Source organism: Triturus cristatus, chromosome 7, assembly GCF_964204655.1.
Source record: "Triturus cristatus chromosome 7, aTriCri1.1, whole genome shotgun sequence".
Taxonomy (NCBI): domain Eukaryota; kingdom Metazoa; phylum Chordata; class Amphibia; order Caudata; family Salamandridae; genus Triturus; species Triturus cristatus.
Genome location: NC_140590.1, coordinates 1,848,724,541 through 1,848,742,862, shown reverse-complemented (window position 1 = coordinate 1,848,742,862; position 18,322 = coordinate 1,848,724,541). Strand labels below are relative to the sequence as shown.

Here is an 18,322-nt window from a genome sequence, read left to right as displayed (position 1 = left end):
TTATATTGCAATGCAGCCTGCAGGCTGGCAATGTGTTGTACATCTGTGTTTTTCCACAGTTTGTTCTCTTTATTTTTTGCTTTCTCATGAGTGTTTACCTCATTAAAAAAAAAAAAAAAAAAAAAAGAGATTTAGGTGTATTGTTATACCTTATATATATATATATATATATATATATATATATATATATATATATATATATATATATATATATATATATATATATATATATATATATATATATATATATATATATGTGTTATTGGATGTGTATATTTACATTGCCTAGCCTTTTATGGGAGCTGCATTTGCTTGGAAAAAATGATATATGTTTATACATATACAGAGCTGTATATATGTATGCTTTTTACATATATAATTTTATTATTTCCGGGGTCCCCGCACATGGGCGGGAATATTCAGTGCTTATGACTATTGATGAGGATCCCCTGGAAGAGAACAACAAGTAGCTCACCAGCAAGGCCCAGGGAGTCGGCCTCCACCCTTCAGCATGTAGTACACTGGGGTCATCTGGCCCATGCCCCAGGGCTCATCTCTCAGCGTGACGATCTTCAATGTCTCCATGACCCCCCTCTCCACCATCACATGCGCACACGACCTTATCATCATCTCATATGCCATTGACAACCAGCTGCTCCTCACCCTCACCAAAGACCCAGCCATTGCCAGATCCAACCTTCAAGAAGGCATGAGATCCGTTGACAAATGGCTGAACATCAGTCACCTGAGGCTGGACTTGGACAGGACTGAGGTCATCATCTGAGGATTGTTCCCTTACGGCTGGGTCAACTCCTTGTGTCCCACCGGCCTGGGCACCGCACCAGCACCCAGTGGCCATGCACGCAAGCTGGTGTTCATCATGGACTCATCGCTCACAATTACCATGCCACTCAACACCATCTGCACCCCATGCTGCAACACCCTCCGCATGCTGCAAATGATCCACAGATAGATCCACTCCAAGGCAAGACAGACCGTCCGCCAGGTCCACGACACCAGCCGGGTCAACTACAGCACCGCCCTCTACGGAGGAACAACAGCAAAACTGCAGGAGAACTTGTCCACATCTAGGGTGCATCCGCACACCTCATTTTCAACATCCCCCGCCCCAGCCACATCACCGTCCACCTGAGATAGCTACAATGGCTCACTGTCTGCTACAGGATCACCTTCAGACTCCTCAACCACACTCAGGAGGCAGTCCACAACCCCAGACCTTGGACGTCTGTCATCCAACACCCCGTTGGCCCAACTCCGTGCAGCCAACCATGCCCTGGCCACCATTCATAACATCCACAGAACAACTGCATGCAGGAGATAGTTCTCCCACCTCGCCAAACAGAGCTGGGACTCCCTCCCCGGGCACCTCCACATGACCCATGACCTCTACGCCTTCATGATACTCTTCCAAATTGGTCTGTCCGAGCAGTATTGCAAGCCCCCCCTCAGCAGCTTGAGGCCATCACGGGTGAGTATTGGGCTCCATGTCTGTATTTGATGATACATTGTGACCCATGTGTGTCCTCGACCGGACTCAGATCCCATTCTGTTTTGTATTATAGGTCTGGGGCGTGATTTGTGCAAAGAAAAAGGTGCAATACAGGGACCATAGAATCCAAAGTTCACAGGGGGAGATGGGACCCTTAGCATTTGAAGTCAGCAGAGTCCAGACCACAGTGTTTGGCATCATTGGTCAGACTGTGACCAGCAAGTCCATGTGGCAGATGATGTCAGTCAATGAGGTGATGCTGTCGCACATGAAGGCCAGGTGCCAGGCCAGGTGACCTGGGAGATGTGGATGGGCCGCTGCCTCTCACGGTCTTTTCCATGGATGACCCACCTTCCTCGGGGGACCCACAGATGCAGGTCTTGACGATGCTTGGGACGCTCCGTCGGATGAATCCTCCTCATCCTCCCTCCCTGTGGCTGGTGGTGGTCTTCGCCTGGTAGCACAGGGAGGGTTGCCCATGTTGTCGGCGATCCGACGGAGTGAATGGCTTATGTCCCTTTGCACCGCCAGGAGCTCAACCAGTCTTGCCTCCATCCGTCCTTGGTGTTCTTGTTGACTGGCGTGTTGCTCGGCTTGCTGGTTCTTCATCTCTGTTATGGTCCTCTTTATCTCTGTGAGGGTCCCCACTACCTGGCTGAACTCCCTGGTGTCACGCCGGTATGCGTCCATGATGTTCTGTATGTGTGACATACCGGTCCCTTCAGCTGGCTGGTCAGGTTCTCGCCTCCGCCTGCCTACACTCCCACCACCCCTGCCCACAGGAGCCTGGGCTGCCGTTGTGGGCACATCGGGTCACGGGACCCCTGAGGGATGGCAGTGGCGGTGTTGTCTGCCTCCTCCTGGGTGCCCGGCGCACCTTGTCCCTCTTGGTCAGACTGGCTCAGTTTTTCACTGCAGGCACGGCTCCTCGGTGTCTCCTGGGATGTGGCAGGAATGGGGGTGGTGGTTGGCACAGATGTTCCTGAACCAGGTGCTGCAGGGGCTTGGACACCAGAGGGTCCAGGTCGGTCGGGGTCACCTGCGGAGTGTTGAGAGGCGTCGCTGCCGGTGGGATCAGGTTCCTCCCGAGCCAGGTGCTGTGATTCTTCACCCCCATTGTTGGGGGGAGATTCATCACGTTGCCCTGTGTGTGAGAGACAGACAATGTTAATGCTGTTTCATGCAACATCCATGTTTCATACACATTCAAGTTGGCACTGTTCCTCCAGGTAGTTGTATGTGCCTAGCATTCTCCTCAATGTTCACTTGTGGATAGGTATGTTGCGGGGGACAGATTGATATGTTCTCCTGAGTCTTTGACATGTAGATTTTTGGCTTGGATGCTTCTTCGGCTATGTATTGGTCTTGTTGTGTTACATGTCCATTGTGACAGTGGGTAAATCCATTGCCTGTCCCGGGGGTGTCTGCTTGTGTAAGGGGTGTGTGTCACAGGGCCTGCTGGTGGGTGTAGTGTGATTTGGCACTGTGGCTCCCAGGTGATGTAGCTGTCCCCCCATGGAGCATGCTGCCATGACAGTGAGTGTGAGTTCCTGTCCTAGATATCTGACCTTGTTGTCTTGGTGTTTGTGTTTGCACTGTTCACAGGAGGGCCTTGTGCTGCCTACACCAGAGCCAAGTGTCAGCTATCTTGTCCGTACTTTCCCAGTCCCTGTGCATTGCGCATGGTGCATGGGTATGTACCTGGGCCATATGGGATGAGGGCAATTGTGTCTGATTTGGAGTTCAACAATGCGTTCTGTGACACCCACCCTCCCAGCATACCGGACATCCATTCTTGGGTTAGTGCTTCGTGTAGCATGGCCTTGCTTTCTCAATGGGGCATACACATGTTAGTGGCATTAGCGTTGTTTTTGACTGTGGTTCTGGCCGTTGAGGGCTTGGGGGTAGTTGCGTGCATTTTGTGTAGTTGGGGTGTGGATGCCATTACCCCCATGTTACATAAGTTGTTTGTGTAATCACCAGGCTCTGGAAGTCCTTGAAGTCCATGTACTCCCACCTGCGGAAGCAGGGCCATCACCTTCTTCTCCCAGGGATGGAAATGTACTGGTCTGTGGGGCCCACCACCTCCAGTGATGTTGCTCTGGGCGTAGTCGTCATTCATTTTTCGCTTGACCGACCTCCGCAGATCGTACCACCTGGCTTGGCATTCAGTCCTGGTCCTTCTGATGGGTGCAACAGCATTCACCCTATCGACGATCCTCTGCCACAGGTGTGATTTTTCGCCTATGCTGGTCTGTCTAAAGAGACTGGCTGTTGGCTTCAAAAAGAGGCAAACACCAGGATATACGCAGGAAATAGCATAGTGAAAAAAAAGGAATATTGTCACGGATGTTTAAAAAAAAAAATTGAACATTTCTGGAACATCTCACCGGCAGCTATGTTCAGTGTCCCAAAAACCTTTATCTGTTCAGTCACCAAGAATAACGGTGCTAGAAAGCATGGCGTGATTATTTTCTTTAATTAACTACAGCACAAACCAGCGCGCGCCTCACGCTGAAAGTAGGAGGGGTGGGGGGAGTTCGAGAGCACACAAAGCATTTCCCTTGCGGGAGCGAGCCACGGGCACCATGAGTTTGTAAGTTAATTACAAACATATGGTGTCAAGCTCACTCCCGCAAGGCAATCGCCACACGTGCACGCGTTGCCATTGAAGTCAATGGAACGTGTGCACGTTTTTGGCTGAAAAGCCGAAGCTATTCCAAAAGGTCTTTTTGCCTAATCAGTGCATGCGCACTGCGTAGGCGAGACCTAAAAAGTGGAGCTAAGAGAGAGGAAGTGAGGCAGTCATCGTCCGGCGTGAGATGATGTTTTGCCAGACGAAGTGAGGTAGTCATTGTTCAGCCTGGGATGTTTTGCCAGATGAGGCTGATGTTGTTACTGTTGACCTCTATCTTTAGGACCCTGATTACAAGTTGGGCGGTTAATTCCATCCGTTACGAAAACACGTATTTACACACAGATCGGAATTACAAGTTTGATTTTATGTGATGCAGCAGATAATTATCGGATGTGTTAAATATCAAATATTTGTTAAATTTTGGCAGGTCAAACCTGCGAGATTTAGCAGGCGAAAATGTACAGCAATTTCCGTATCATGCGGATTTGAATGCGTTAAAACACCAAAATCTGCATGTTATTCACCATAAAGTCATATTAGGTGTTATTTATCGCACCTGATAAATCACGTACCATGTGGTACCATGATTTATCAGGGGCAATAAATAACGCCGCAACCTGTAAGCAGGCCCTAGCTGTTATCCTTTGATAGGATGATCTTTGTTGACCTTCTGATTTTGAAATGGCCTCCAAGGCGATTGAAGTATCTTCCTTGGGTGATGGTGGCAGTCAGGCGACTTGAAAAATGTTTTTTTTCCTGCAGGCCAACAGTTTTAAATATTTCAGACTCATTCTTCATGAGCTGCATTTCATGGTCTATATGGGGAGAGACAAAAACTAGACCCGTGAAAGAAAGGCATGGTCAGAATTTTAACTTTACCTTTGGCTTTAAAGAAATTGATTGCAGCCAGGACTATCTTATTTTTGATTCTCTGTGGAAGAATTCAGAGACAGAAAGATCCGTTAAATCCACTGCTGCCCTGATGACTTGATTGCAAATTAGTATTCCTTCTTGGACTTTTTCCATAATGTCTTGTTTTCGTTCTCTGGGAAGATCATCTGCAAAGATCTGTTAGGGTTCCCACATAGGTCTGTAATGTCTCTGCAGCAGAGCTATTGCACTAGATACTTTAAAGGCTGTAGTCACTATACCACAAAACATTTTTCCACCGTCATCTATCCTTTTATAAACTCTTCCTTTCAGAAGGGACTGATAATTCAGGTGCAGATGCATGTCGTTTTCTGGCTGCCGATCACTGGCGTAACGAAAGGGGGATGCGGGGGCCTGTGTTACGCCCTTGCTGCCGATACAGTCACTCTATGTGGTTTAGACTCACGACATAGGTAGATAGGACTTGATCTGGTGCATAATATTTTTTTAGAAGTAGCAGCCTTCGTAGTTGCTGGGATAAGCAACCTTTCCTCTGCAAGCTCTGCAAAACTTGGAACCAAAAGAAGTAAAGATCTGGGCGGGGTTTGTGGCTGAGAGGTCTTCATATGTTCATGTGCCCTTCAAAGTGATTCTCAGTTTATTTTCCCCCTTAACTAGAACATACTAAGTATGAAGTGGAGATATCTGTACCCGACCATAACGTTTTTTCTGAAAGTGGCAAAGGTGTCCTTGTTCTATTTGAATCTTCAGGATTAATGCAGGAGTACGTATCTCTGGAATGGCTCAATACTGTTGGTAGCAGATAAGATGTCTCTGGGATAGGCACCTTCCTGAATTGAGAAACTGCAGTATGACTAGTAATCATGACTAGCTTTAGAGGCGGAAACAAGGCTGGAGGGGTTCCTTAAGAGGGTCTTCAGCTGGTATCAGCAAATGTGGTGATTTCAAAGGCAGAGGAGTCTTCACTGGAGAAGGAGATAGAGGTGAGTGTCCAGGTGGTGATGGAGAGGCCACTGTCAATGTCGAACTGGCGTTCAACATCCTGATGTCAAGCGGTGTGACAGCAAATAGTGGGACGATGAGATTGACAGTGACTGCTTTGACATCAACTGCCGTTGATAACGATTGGTGTCATTATGCTGAATGTGTTAACAACAAGGACAGCAAACAGGTTGGTATGGAACTGTGCATTGACAGTGGGATCTTCATCATCGATCAGGAGTCACAGGGGTGGTGGCAATGGTCTAACTGAGGCAGACGGTTGTGTCTCTGTGGGAGCATTTTGAGGCGAAGGCCTGGACGCAGTAGATGGGGTCTTTCTTGGCCATCCAGCAGTAATGTTTTCGTTCCTCTTTAGGTTTGAGGTCTTCCAGCTTGCCTCTGAGGCAAATATCCTTCATGTATTTCAGTGACTGCTTTATCTTTTTTTCATGAAATTCACATTCTTCAACCGAATATAACGATAGTGGACCCATCACAAAACATAGTACATGGAGCAGAGGCTGACTTATTTTTCTCACAGAAGGGCACTTCACCAAAAAGTGAAGACATTGTTTAAAAAAGACTCCTTCAAAAGAAACTGAAAGTGAGCGAAAATGCTTCAGATGCTTAAAAGATGTTGAGTGAAGCAAAGATTAATTTTACTGTGAAGGAAAATCCTCACAAAAAAGACTGAAAAAGCCTTGAGGTTTTCTGAGATCCTCGCTGCATGATGATAACAAAATAAACTAATGCTCACCAGCAATTTCGTCATGGGGTAAGCTGGGAGATTGAAATTGTTGTCTCCCCTCTCTCCAGTTTCTTCTGTCATGTCTATTAGGGTATTTTTCACTTTTTGAAATTTACATTTCTGAACTAAGGCTCCTACATGTAAGGGCCTCAGGAAATGTTGCTGTAAAGCAGTCTTATCTACCACAAAGTACACTATGGAAAAATGTGCCTGGTTAGACATTAGAGGTTATCACTGCATTTGAAAATAATGTCAGATCTCAGCTCTATTACTGATACATCCACTGTATAGATTTGAATTGAGCCACGATCCCTGCAAGAAGCAAATAATATTAAAAGTTCATAACTATCAACAAAGATCCTATGAATCAGAAAGAAAACCAAAACAAAATGGTTCACTTAGTATGAACTACCTATCTGCAAGGCCAGTTCACTAGCCTTGAACACCATATAAGGTAAACTCCTTGGAGACCAGAGTGTTATCTCGTAGGCACTGATGGATACTAAAGCAGACGCTGCCAGAAGGAAATCCCAAAACATGTCACAGGAGCACCTCATAATCAGTGATAAAGGAGCACCCTGTGCTGGTGGCCCTGAAAATGCCAAGAAGAAGTTTAAGACTTTTACTCACCAAGAGATCAGTTTCACAAAATGCTCATTGAGGGCGATTCCGGCACCAGCATCAAAGACAGAGGAGCGATCATCACAGTAAAAGTCAGAAGACACCACCTGTTTAATAACCAAAGGACAAAGTAAATCCAAACAAGGCCTTAATGACCTCGCGTCTCACCCAGTCACTTCAAATATCTCATGCCATTCATAAAGGTTCGACTGCAAAGATGGAAAAGAGTGATTAAAGATGTACCCCTACTATTTGTGTAAGTGTCATAAGTTTCGGGGATTCTCTCAGTCTGCATACATACACATGGAAGTTAGATTTCATGTGCACCACCGTTGTTCCTGGATTAATCTTTATTACCTGAGTGGCAGCCCATCTGTGATTGTGTTCATGCCAGAAAGCTGCACATGCTGTTAGGTCTCGCCTAGGCAGCGCGTATGCGTTGCTCTAGGAGGACCTTTAGCCATCAGTCTTCACTTTTCAAGCACTGCACTCGTGCTTGTGGCGTCATCCACCTTGCGGGAGCGAGCAGAGGCGCACCACAAGCACGAGTGCAGTGCTTGAAAAGTGAAGACTGCTCTCCCAAGCGCGCGCGCACCACTCGCAGGCTCACCTCCTGCCCCCCTCTCTCTCACACTCTCCGCTTCATGGCACCGCGCTGAGCTTTTTGTCACTTACAAACACATTGCAGCGCTTTATTTTCGGTATGCTTCGCTTTAGCACAAAAAAATTAGCGCTTACACAATACAAGTTCCTACTGCCGGCACTGACTGGTGGTGTAACGGATGTATGATGGTACAACGCGTACCATCACAACGCGGTATGTTACATCGCGGTTTTGACAACGCAGGTTGTTACATCGACTTGCGTTGGAGGGCGCTGGCTTTAGGAATAGTGTGAATTACTATTCCAACTCCAGTCTACGTACAGTAGGGAAGGTGTTGGAAGAGTAATTCACACTATTCCTTAGTCTAGAGCGCCCTCCAGTGCAAGTCGGTGTAACGACTTTCGTTGTAAAAACCACGATGTAACCATACCGCGTTGTAATGGTTGCGTGGTAAAGGATGTTTCCCGGTGTAACACATGATGAGATGGAGGGCACTCTACGACGGTCTGCTTTGTAATAAGATGGCTCAGTGGAAGTACAACTTGACTTCAGATCAATTTAAGACAGGGTAGATATCAAGTGTTGATTTTTATTTTTATGAAGACACGTGACATATCAATCATGCTTTCCTAACGGCCCCGTGAGACATCAGCACCAGCGCCTTGAAAGTTGATCATTCTCCCAGCCTGATTCTAGCATCAGCAGTGTTCAGAGTGTCCCGTTTGGACAGACTCGTGTTTCTTCATTTTCTCACAATATGTGCAAAATGCACAGCTGACTTGAGACTCGCGCGCGGTTGTCGTGGGCTTTTGTCCATTAATAGGCGTCGGCCCCTCCATCCAGACACCACGCTCCTCCATTAGCACTGCGTCATGCCTAATTATAAGCTTTTTTTTGGGAGCAGGCCATAACGTCACTTTCTTCCTGTAAACCCTTCCCAGAGTAGCCCGGCACACGTACTTCCCAGGCATTGTTAATCCCTGCCTCTGCTTCCGCTTTTTTGAATTAATGTCTGTGTCTTTTTGTGCTGTACGCAACCTGAAAACCTTTCACAGCAAAGCAAGTGCGTATAATACACACCAGAGAGAGGGTTTTTTAATACATAACTCTAGTTTTAGGAATTTAACGTGTGGCCCTTTCTCATGAGTGGAAAGATTTGTGCAAGTTAATAACAAACCCTTTCAAAGCTCTTAAACAGCATTTTTTGCGGAATAGAAAATTAGGGAGCATTTGCAGAATCCGACTATCTATGCAGAACTCAGGGGCGGCCGTCTTTTCTTCCCATCGTGCTTAATATTTGTATACATCTGTGTCTTTCTGCCATCGACCCTCCACAACTTTACCACTGGCTGTGTAATATTGTTAAAGGCTAACACTCTTGTGTGATCAATATCTCTGATTTTATAAACGTCATTGTGTTTGTGTGTCAGTTTAAATCTGCATTTGATTCAACCAAACCGGCAAAACTGAACAAATCTGCGTTTGAAGTGGAGAAAAGAAATGGGTGAAAATAGGGCCGAGCTTTTTGAGCCACTGAATCCAGTCAGGTTTTGAGTGCATGCATAATGAATATGTATGAGAGAGGTTTGCATGCAGTGAATTTCAATGCAGATTATTTCCATGTGTATTAGTCGTTCTGAACACCGGACTGATTTTTACTTACTGTATTAGATAAACATTGATTAAAACATGTCCCCTTGGTTGTACCTCTCACTAAATTAAGGCCCTTTATGAATTGCCACAGTATTTGCTTCCTTGTGCAACAGAATTGTTAAGGCTTGTAGTGTAAGAATACATTAATGGTGACACATTGATTATGATTTAGAAATCTTTAGACCTTATACGTGTCAAGGTTAGATAAAAATGTAGTTTAACACTCACATATGTAATTGCGATCAGCATTGAAACCATGCAAGCCCAAAAACTGAGAGGCGTGCCAAAAACCTCACAATGCTGTCTATTCAGGCTGTGTCACCACACCAGCGCTTTCTCCCCGGCATTAATTGGTCTTCTCACAGCAAAAGAATTCAAATAATATGGAAGAGAGTGTGGGGGAAATACTGCTATGCCTGGGTGCCTGTTTAATCTCCATCTCCTCTGCAGGGACTTGGAAAGTGCAGTGGCGATTTTAAGTTCCACCTCTACCTAAAAGTGGGACTTTTCAGAAACTTGTCTCCCTAGAGAGGTTGATTTTTTTGCGACATTTACATTTTTTAGGTTCCCAGTAATTTTTGCAGATGCAGTGAATGTTACAGGCAGAAATCTCTGCCGTTGTGTTTCTAAGAAAAGCACAATTATGCTGCGCAAACATGGGACAGTCTGGGAAATCTTAATGCTGCCATACTTTAAATCAGCTCTCTTGGGTTCAGTGCTTCCTTCAGCTTCTTTAAAATTTTAATAACTTTCATTGAAGTCTTGATTTTTGAATTATGGCATGAGAGTTGGCCATTTATCTCCAACCCATCTTGGCTCATTTCATATCGACTTTAAATAAAAAGTGTATGATTATTCGAAAATGTTGAGTGTGTGTGCATGCTAACAGGGGATAATCTGCTGCATGGCTAAACTTATAAGGTCCCAAAGGCGAGACCCATTGGTTATGCCAATGCCTGTTTTTCCCTTTCCAGTGGGAAAATATTTTTGAGCTATACTTCGTGGAATATCAGAGTGTTCACTTCTAGTTGCCACTTTGAAATGCATTCACTCCTACCTTTTACAGTTGTTTTATGCATGTTTCAAAATTGGGGAATTACCTACAAACTGTCTGGTTAATTCCAAAGGAATAGTTTCTTCCATGCAACTCCTGTTCTCTCGTGGGAGAATTTCCATGATAGTCATAATCACTAAATAGACACGCCCATGTGCGGGAACCTGGAGCACTTCTTCAATATAAATCTTCTTAAGTGTAAAATTGTCACTTTTCTTCAGGAAGGCCTGCAAAGGCACTTAAGAAAGACAGATTATGCAGTCTACATACATAGGTTACATTTGCTGAATTCTTCATCATGAAGTCAACAAAGGGCAAGCACAAAGTATTTGTGTATAATTTCAAGATGTTTTTCAAACAGCATAAATCTCCCTCATAAACCCTTTTTTATGATAGAGCTGAAGGGGGGGGGGGGGAGGAGGACAGAGTAGCCTAATAGACTGTCATTATATGTTAAAAAAGAGACTTTTCCTTTAAGAACCCAGAGAACCCCAGTACCATCATGCTCAGCAGGTGGCAGTTACTTCAGTTCTTTTTTAAGGCGATGTCTGAACAGATGTAGATTGTATGGATACACCTGTCCATTCCACAGGGGATAAGGGATAAGGGAGGGTTGTTTATGACTGTCATGGAAGTGCTCTTATGAGAGAACAGGAGTTTCAGGTAAGAAACTATTCCTTCTCTCATAGGGGATTTCCATGTATATTCATAATCACCGAATAGAGTAGCAAGCCCATTCCCATATAGCAAGGTGGAGACATAAGGATCAACGAAAAAGTGTAAGCAAATAGCTTTCTGAGGGAAGCCTGCCCTACTTGAACATCTGCTCTTACGTCAGAGTCTAGGCAGCAGCACTTGGTGAATGAATGTACTTATTTCCAGGTGGCTGCTTTGCAAATTTCTGTAATAGGAATGTAGCACAGTAAAGCATCCGCAGCCGCTTTCCCCCTGGTTAAGTGTGCTTTAGGTTTAGCTGGTAGTGTTTTGTTTGCCTTTTGATAGCACGGCAAAATACATGAAACTATCCACTGTGAAATGAATTGTTTGGAGGTGGATAAGCCTGTACGGACTGGACCGTAGTTGATTAACAATTGGTCCGATTTGCTGATGTCTCATGTCTGGTCTAGATAGAATTTTAGAACTCTCCTCACATCCAGGGAATAGAGTGTTCTTTTCACTAGTGTAGAGGGATTCTTGGGAATTTTGGCAATGAGACTGTCTGGTTGACATTGAAGTCCAGAACAACTTTAGGAAGGAACTTTGGGTGAGTTCTCATAACCACTTTGCTAGAAAGAAACAGTATATTCCGCATTGGGTCTGCCGTCCTGACTCTAATGTAATACACTTTCCTTGATGGAATGTACTTTACTCAAGACCAAGGTTAAACTGTGTGTTTATATGTGCATCTACCATATCCTAAACTGTGCTCTAATGGTTAGCCGTGTGGGTAAGATAACTACCCTAACGTGAACAAATGTAGCATACAGTATGTTAGCATAACATGTGACCTATACAGTAAAAACGCATTGTAAATTCATTGTTTTAATGTATCGAACCCTGTCTATAATGCCACATGTTTAAGTTAATACATCAGTTTTGGAAATGTCCTTCATATGCAGTAATAACGGCTATATTTTCTATTTAATTAGGGGTTACCTTCCTCATATCGACGGGACTTTGATACACTCTTTATTGTAATCATTGGAAGGGTTTTTTCCTCTATTCTTAAATATACAAGCACAAGCATATAATATCTTTTAACGTGGCTGAGTCTATTGTCCCTTTCCATGCTAGGGACGGTAAGGCGGTGATGCTGCCTTATCAGCATCTAGCGTCAGTGAGCGGTACATGTTGTCCATGACGCGGGACACGTACACGTTTATAAGTGGAATGAACAATTGTTACTTACCTGTAAACAGGTGGTTCTCCAGTATTGGTGTCTTTCATAGATTCACATGCTTGAATATTCCCCGCCGTCGGAGTGGGAGTCCCACGGTAAATAAAAATAGCAATATATATAGTAATAATATACATAAATAATACCATAAATAGAGCTATGCAGGTGTAAAAACACCAAGAATGTACCTATATGAAATCTCCATAGGGATACATGGAGAGAGAAAAAAAAGACATTTGTAGTCTATCTCTGTCATTATCTTGGTCCAAACTACAGCCAATCAGGCGTCAGCCCCTCTCCAGAACCTTCTCCTCAGAGTTCCTGACCTCAGATTTTCGTAGCACCAAAGTGTATGCATAGTTTATGAGGAGGAAAAAGCCTCTGAAGGGAGGAGGGAGGGTCGCATGTGAATCTATGAAAGACACCAATACTGGAGAACCACCTGTTTACAGGTAAGTAACAATTGTTCTTCTCCAGTATTGGGGTGTCTTTCATAGATTCACATGCTTGAATATGAATAGAAAGCAGTAACCAAATTATTGTTTCCATAATGACATCAACGTGAGATCGCAATGATCATAACCTTCTTATCAAAACATCACATATATATATATATATATATATACATATATCTGTTGACATACAGCATGTATCTAAATGCAATGAGTAATATTGAACAGGAAATGGAAACAATATGGAGGCGGGAGGAAGAGGCTCACCTTATTTAAAAAGATTGCGCAGCACTGCCTGTCCCACTGCAGCATCCTCCTCGCTTAAAGCCGCCAAGCAGTAGTGCTTAGTAAACGTGTGTCTGGTCGACCACGTAGCTGCTCTGCAGATGTGTTGCAAAGGTACTCCAGCAAATAAGGCGGTAGATGATGATACTGCCCTAGTGGAGCGTGCTCTCACTGAAGACTGCAGTGGTTTGTTTGCCTTTTGATGGCAGAAGACAATAGCCGTCGAAATCCAGCGTGCAACCGTCGGTTTAGTAACCTGACGTCCTTTATGACAGCGTCCATACGCTATAAAAAGCTGATCGGATTTTCGAAACGAAGCTGTCCTGCTGATGTAGAACTTCAAACATCGTTTCACATCCAAAGAATGCAACCTTTGCTCCGCAGGTGTCTGAGGATTAGCAAAGAAAGTCTTTAATATGACTGGCTCGTTAATATGAAAATCAGAAGGCACCTTGGGTAGGAATGATGGATTGGTACGCAACACTACAGCATCCGGTTTGAACTGCAGGAAAGGAGGTTTGATGGTAAAAGCATGGATGTCACTGACACGACGTGAAGACGTTAGTGCCAGAAGTAGGGCCACTTTCCAAGTTAGATGTTTTAAGTCGGCCTAGTGAATGGGCTCGAACGGTGGTCTCATCAATTGCGCTAACACAACATTAAGATGCCACAACGGAGGAGGACGCCGAATTGGCGGAAATTTTCGGAATAAGCCTTTAAAGAATTGGCGGATTATTCTTGAGGAACAAAGGGAATTTGAGCCATCCTGTCGGAAACGGGAAATCGCTGCTAGGAAACCCGTAAAGTTGCATGGGATAGTCCGGAACTAGCCAAGTGCAAGAAGAAAGGTAGTAATTGGTGTGCCGTGGAATGTATTGGGTGGATTCCGTTAGAAGCACACCAGTGGCAGAATCTTTTCCATTTCAACTTGTACGTCTTGACTGTAGAGGGTGCTCTTGCCTGGGCCAAAATGTCCCTACAATCCTGCGGGATGTCTAGATGGGCGAACTCATGGTGTTCAGGTTCCATGCCGATAAACTCAGTGAGGAAGGATTCGGATGACAAATTCTCCCTTCGCTCATCGTGAGCAGATCTGTCCGAGACTGCAGGAGGATTGGTTGGCATTGGGACAGCAGGAGCAGTTCTGAGAACCATGCCTGTCGGGGCCAACCTGGGGCTATTAGAATCAGGTGGCAAGGTTGTCTCTTCATCTTCCAAAGGACCCGAGGTATGAGGGGAATTGGAGGAAAAGCGTACGCAAATAGATTGCACCAGTTCATCAAAAGGGCATTTCCCTGTGACCCTTTGTGGGGATGCCAGCTTGCATAATCTCGGCATTTTCGGTTTTCCGGCGTAGCAAAGAGATCCAGCCGTGGACGACCCCCCATTGTTGGAATATCCTCTCTAGAGTTGGTTGGTGTAATTCCCATTCGTGGGTCGATGAGGAGGACCTGCTCAGGGAATCCGCTAGGACATTGGATATTCCTGGTAGATGAACTGCTGTAATCATGATGCGATGACTGAGAGACCAGTCCCAAATTGATTGAGCTAACCTGGACAGACTCGGGGATTTCGTCCCGCCCTGTTTGTTCACATAGTGCATACAGGTTGTGCTGTCTGTCTGTATTAGCACTGATTCTCCTTGGATTAAGGGTAGAAATGATTTTAGAGCCAGAAAAATCGCCATAAGCTCCAACCTGTTGATGTGCCAAGTTCTTTGATGTGTTGACCATCTTCCTTTTACAGAAAGATCTTCCAAATGAGCGCCCCATCCCTCTAATGAGGCGTCTGTCGTGATTGTCCTGTCCGGTGTCACCGACAGAAATGAAGTGCCTTCTGCTAAGTTGGCTGGTATTGTCCACCATTCGAGTGCTGACCTCATTTGATCTGTGACACATACCATGTCGTTGAAAGATCCCGACACTTGACGCCATTGAGCATCCAGTGCTTCCTGGATAGGACGTGTCCTTAGCCTGCAGTGAGGAATCAAGGCAATGGACGATGATGCCATCCCCAGAAATGATTTCAACAGTCTTACAGAAACTGACTTTTTTGACCTGATCAAAGTCACCAGCCGTAGTATCTTTTGTAGACGCTCTTGGGATAGAAACGCTTTTGCTGATACCGTTTCTAGAGTGGCTCCCAGAAAGTCCTTTTGTTGCGAAGGATGAAGCTGGGATTTCGCTGCATTTATGGAGAGACCTAATGAGCGAAACATCTCCTGGCATAGAAGTGTGTGTTGTCGCAGGCGAGCGCTTGACTGTGATTTTAGTAGACAATCGTCTAGGTATGGAAATATTTGCACACCTTGGAGTCGCAGAAACGCTATCACTGGAGCTAGTACCTTTGTAAACACTCGAGGGGCCGAGCGTAGACCAAACGGTAACACTTTGAATTGGAAATCGTGTTGACCCACTCGAAAACGCAGGAACTTCCGATGACGTTGTAATATAGGGATATGAAAATAGGCATCCTGGAGATCTATCGTTGCCATGAAATCTTCCTGCGAGAGTAAACGCAAGATCTCTACTAACGTCATCATACGAAAGGATTGGCTCTTTATATATTTGTTGAGCGCCCTCAGATCGAGGATGGGCCTCCATTCTCCGTTCTTCTTTGTGATAAGAAAGAACCGGGAATAAAATCCTTTCCCCCTTTGAGATATTGGTACCAACTCTATAGCTCCTTTTTGACTTAGAAGACGAACTTGATGTAAAAGTTCCTTGAAGTGAGCTGGTGGTGGTCCGGTGGGTGATGTGGAGGGAGGGAATTTCGGGAACTCTAAAGTGTGCCCCTTTTTCACAATGTCCAAAACCCAACGGTCCTTTGTAATTGAGGACCATTGGGAAAAGAACAGAGAGATTCGACCTCCAACTTTGCTTGTCTGGTAAGAGTCATTGTCTTTTTGACGCGTTTCCTCTGTATGAGGATTTCCCTCTATACGACTTGGAGGCCTGCTGTCGTGATGATTGTTGGTGCTGGCTATATGAATAGCGGTTGGATCCTTGATTATTGGGTCTATATTGATTATTTCCCCTTCGAAAATTTGAGGAGGTGCCGCGTCCGCGTGCACCACGAAAATTTTGTCTTTGAAAATGTAAATTTCCGAGAGATTTAGCCGTCTCAGTATCCTTCTTTATGGACTGGAGAGCTTCATCGACGTGATTTCCAAATAACGCCTCTCCGTCATAAGCCATGTTTAAAATCATGGACTGCACATCCTGGCGAAAGGATGTCGATCGTAACCACCCCAGCCTGCGCAGAACAGCCGCTCCAGCAAGCTGACGGAAACCCGTGCATGCGATGTCCACTGCACAATCAATCATTTCCGCCGACGTAGCTTCTCCTCTTGGAGCAACTTCATTGCTTCGCCCTTAGATGGCTCCGGCAGTTCTTGAACCAAGGTCGAAATGTCAGCCCACACTTGTCGGTCATAACGACCCAAAATGGCCAAGGCATTAGCCGCTCTAACCACAGTAGAGGCCATAGAAGAAAACGTACGCCCTATGGCATCCATTCTACGTCCGTCACGATCCGGTGGTGCGGTGACAGTAGATGCAGGATTTTTCGCCCTATGTTGCGCCGCCTGCATAATGACGGAGTCAGGTCTTGACTGACCCGTGAGGCATGCTGGGGTTCCTAGTGGCGCCTTATACTTCTTTTCTAATCGAGGCACCTGTGCTGGCAAGGTATTAGGTGTTTTCATCAACTTCTTGCCCTCTTCCCAAATGAAATCCACAATGGGAATAGTGTGCGTTTGTTTAAGAGGTTGACTCTTGAAATCATAAAGGAAACAATCTTCCTCCCTGCGCTCCGTTGTCAGCCTAAAACGTTGTGCCGCTCTTTCCATTAGTTGGTGAAAAGTCGCTATGTCCACTGGAGGTGAGTCACCAGATACCACTTGAGAGGGGGATGGTGTTTGTGCTTGGTACTCGTCCCACTCCGCCATATCATCATCATCATTATCCACATCACCATCATCATCTGGGATTTCACCTTCTTCTCTTTCCTGAGGGACCTCCTCCACGAACTCATGATGAGGTAAAACCCTCGTTGAAGGCTGTCTTGGTAGTGCTGACGGCATCAGGGGTGAAGGATTTCCAATCGGCACCGGAGTTATATCTGTCGGAACCACAGGCGTTAACGGAACCCCAGGATGTTGCGGCGACAGAGGAAAACGTTGGTTATAATCGTCCAACATGCGTTGGAGATTAGCTATGAGTGACAATGGCAGAGTCGCCGTTGAATGTTTCGCAGGAACCTGCTGCCTGTAAACTGGATCTTCATCCTCACTACTGTCATTTAATTATTAAGTCGGATGGGCTTTGCGCCGTACCAAAAGAGTCAGGTAAACCTTCCTCGGACTCCTGTTCAGAATCTGTCGCAAATAATGGTGACGGAAGCTGCGACTCCTCTACAGGAATAATCTCGTCTTGCCTATCTAGGCCAGTACTAGGTGGCAGTGACATCAAAGGGACCACAGCGAAAGATGAAACCGGCGCTGAAGTCGCGGGAGGCAGCTGCTCTCTCAATGACCTTTGAGCAGATGATAATCTCTTCACCTTTATCCTTACTGATGAAATTGCCGTCGACGGCTGCATGTTATTCACCGAGGACGTTTTCGGAGAGGGCCTCATCGACGGAGCTACCGTCGGTGGAACGGTGGTCGACGGAACTATCATCGGCGAAATTTGCGTCGACAAACCCATCGTCGACGAAGCCGTTGTCGACGAAGCTGTCGTCGGAATCTTCTTCTTCTTCGTCGACGGAATAGCCGTCGACGAGTTCGACGACGAAGTCGATCTCACACCCTTCGTCGACGACGAAGTCTTCGTCGACGGAACTTTTTCTTTTCTCATCGACGACGATGTAATGGGTAATATAGAAGTCACCGACCTTGTGGTACTGATGGTTACCGTCGACGAGGCTAACGTCGACGGGACAATCGTCGACGAAGACGCTGCTGATGTCGTCGTCAGAGTCACCGT

General features: G+C 45.6%; 1 protein-coding gene across 5 annotated transcripts in view; it reads right to left on the bottom strand.

Moving 5' to 3' along the window:
* Positions 1–18,322, bottom strand: part of LOC146813428 (glyceraldehyde-3-phosphate dehydrogenase-like) — a 516,507-nt gene that overhangs the window by 155,370 nt on the left and 342,815 nt on the right. For 4 of the 5 annotated variants that reach the window (XM_085620195.1, XM_085620193.1, XM_085620196.1 and 1 more), the window contains one exon: positions 7,399–7,496. In XM_085620195.1, the coding sequence (XP_085476321.1) occupies positions 7,399–7,496 (98 nt within the window). Of the gene's footprint in view, positions 1–2,325; positions 2,655–7,398; positions 7,497–18,322 lie in introns of those variants that run through there. The other variant, XM_085620194.1, reaches the window with a different exon arrangement.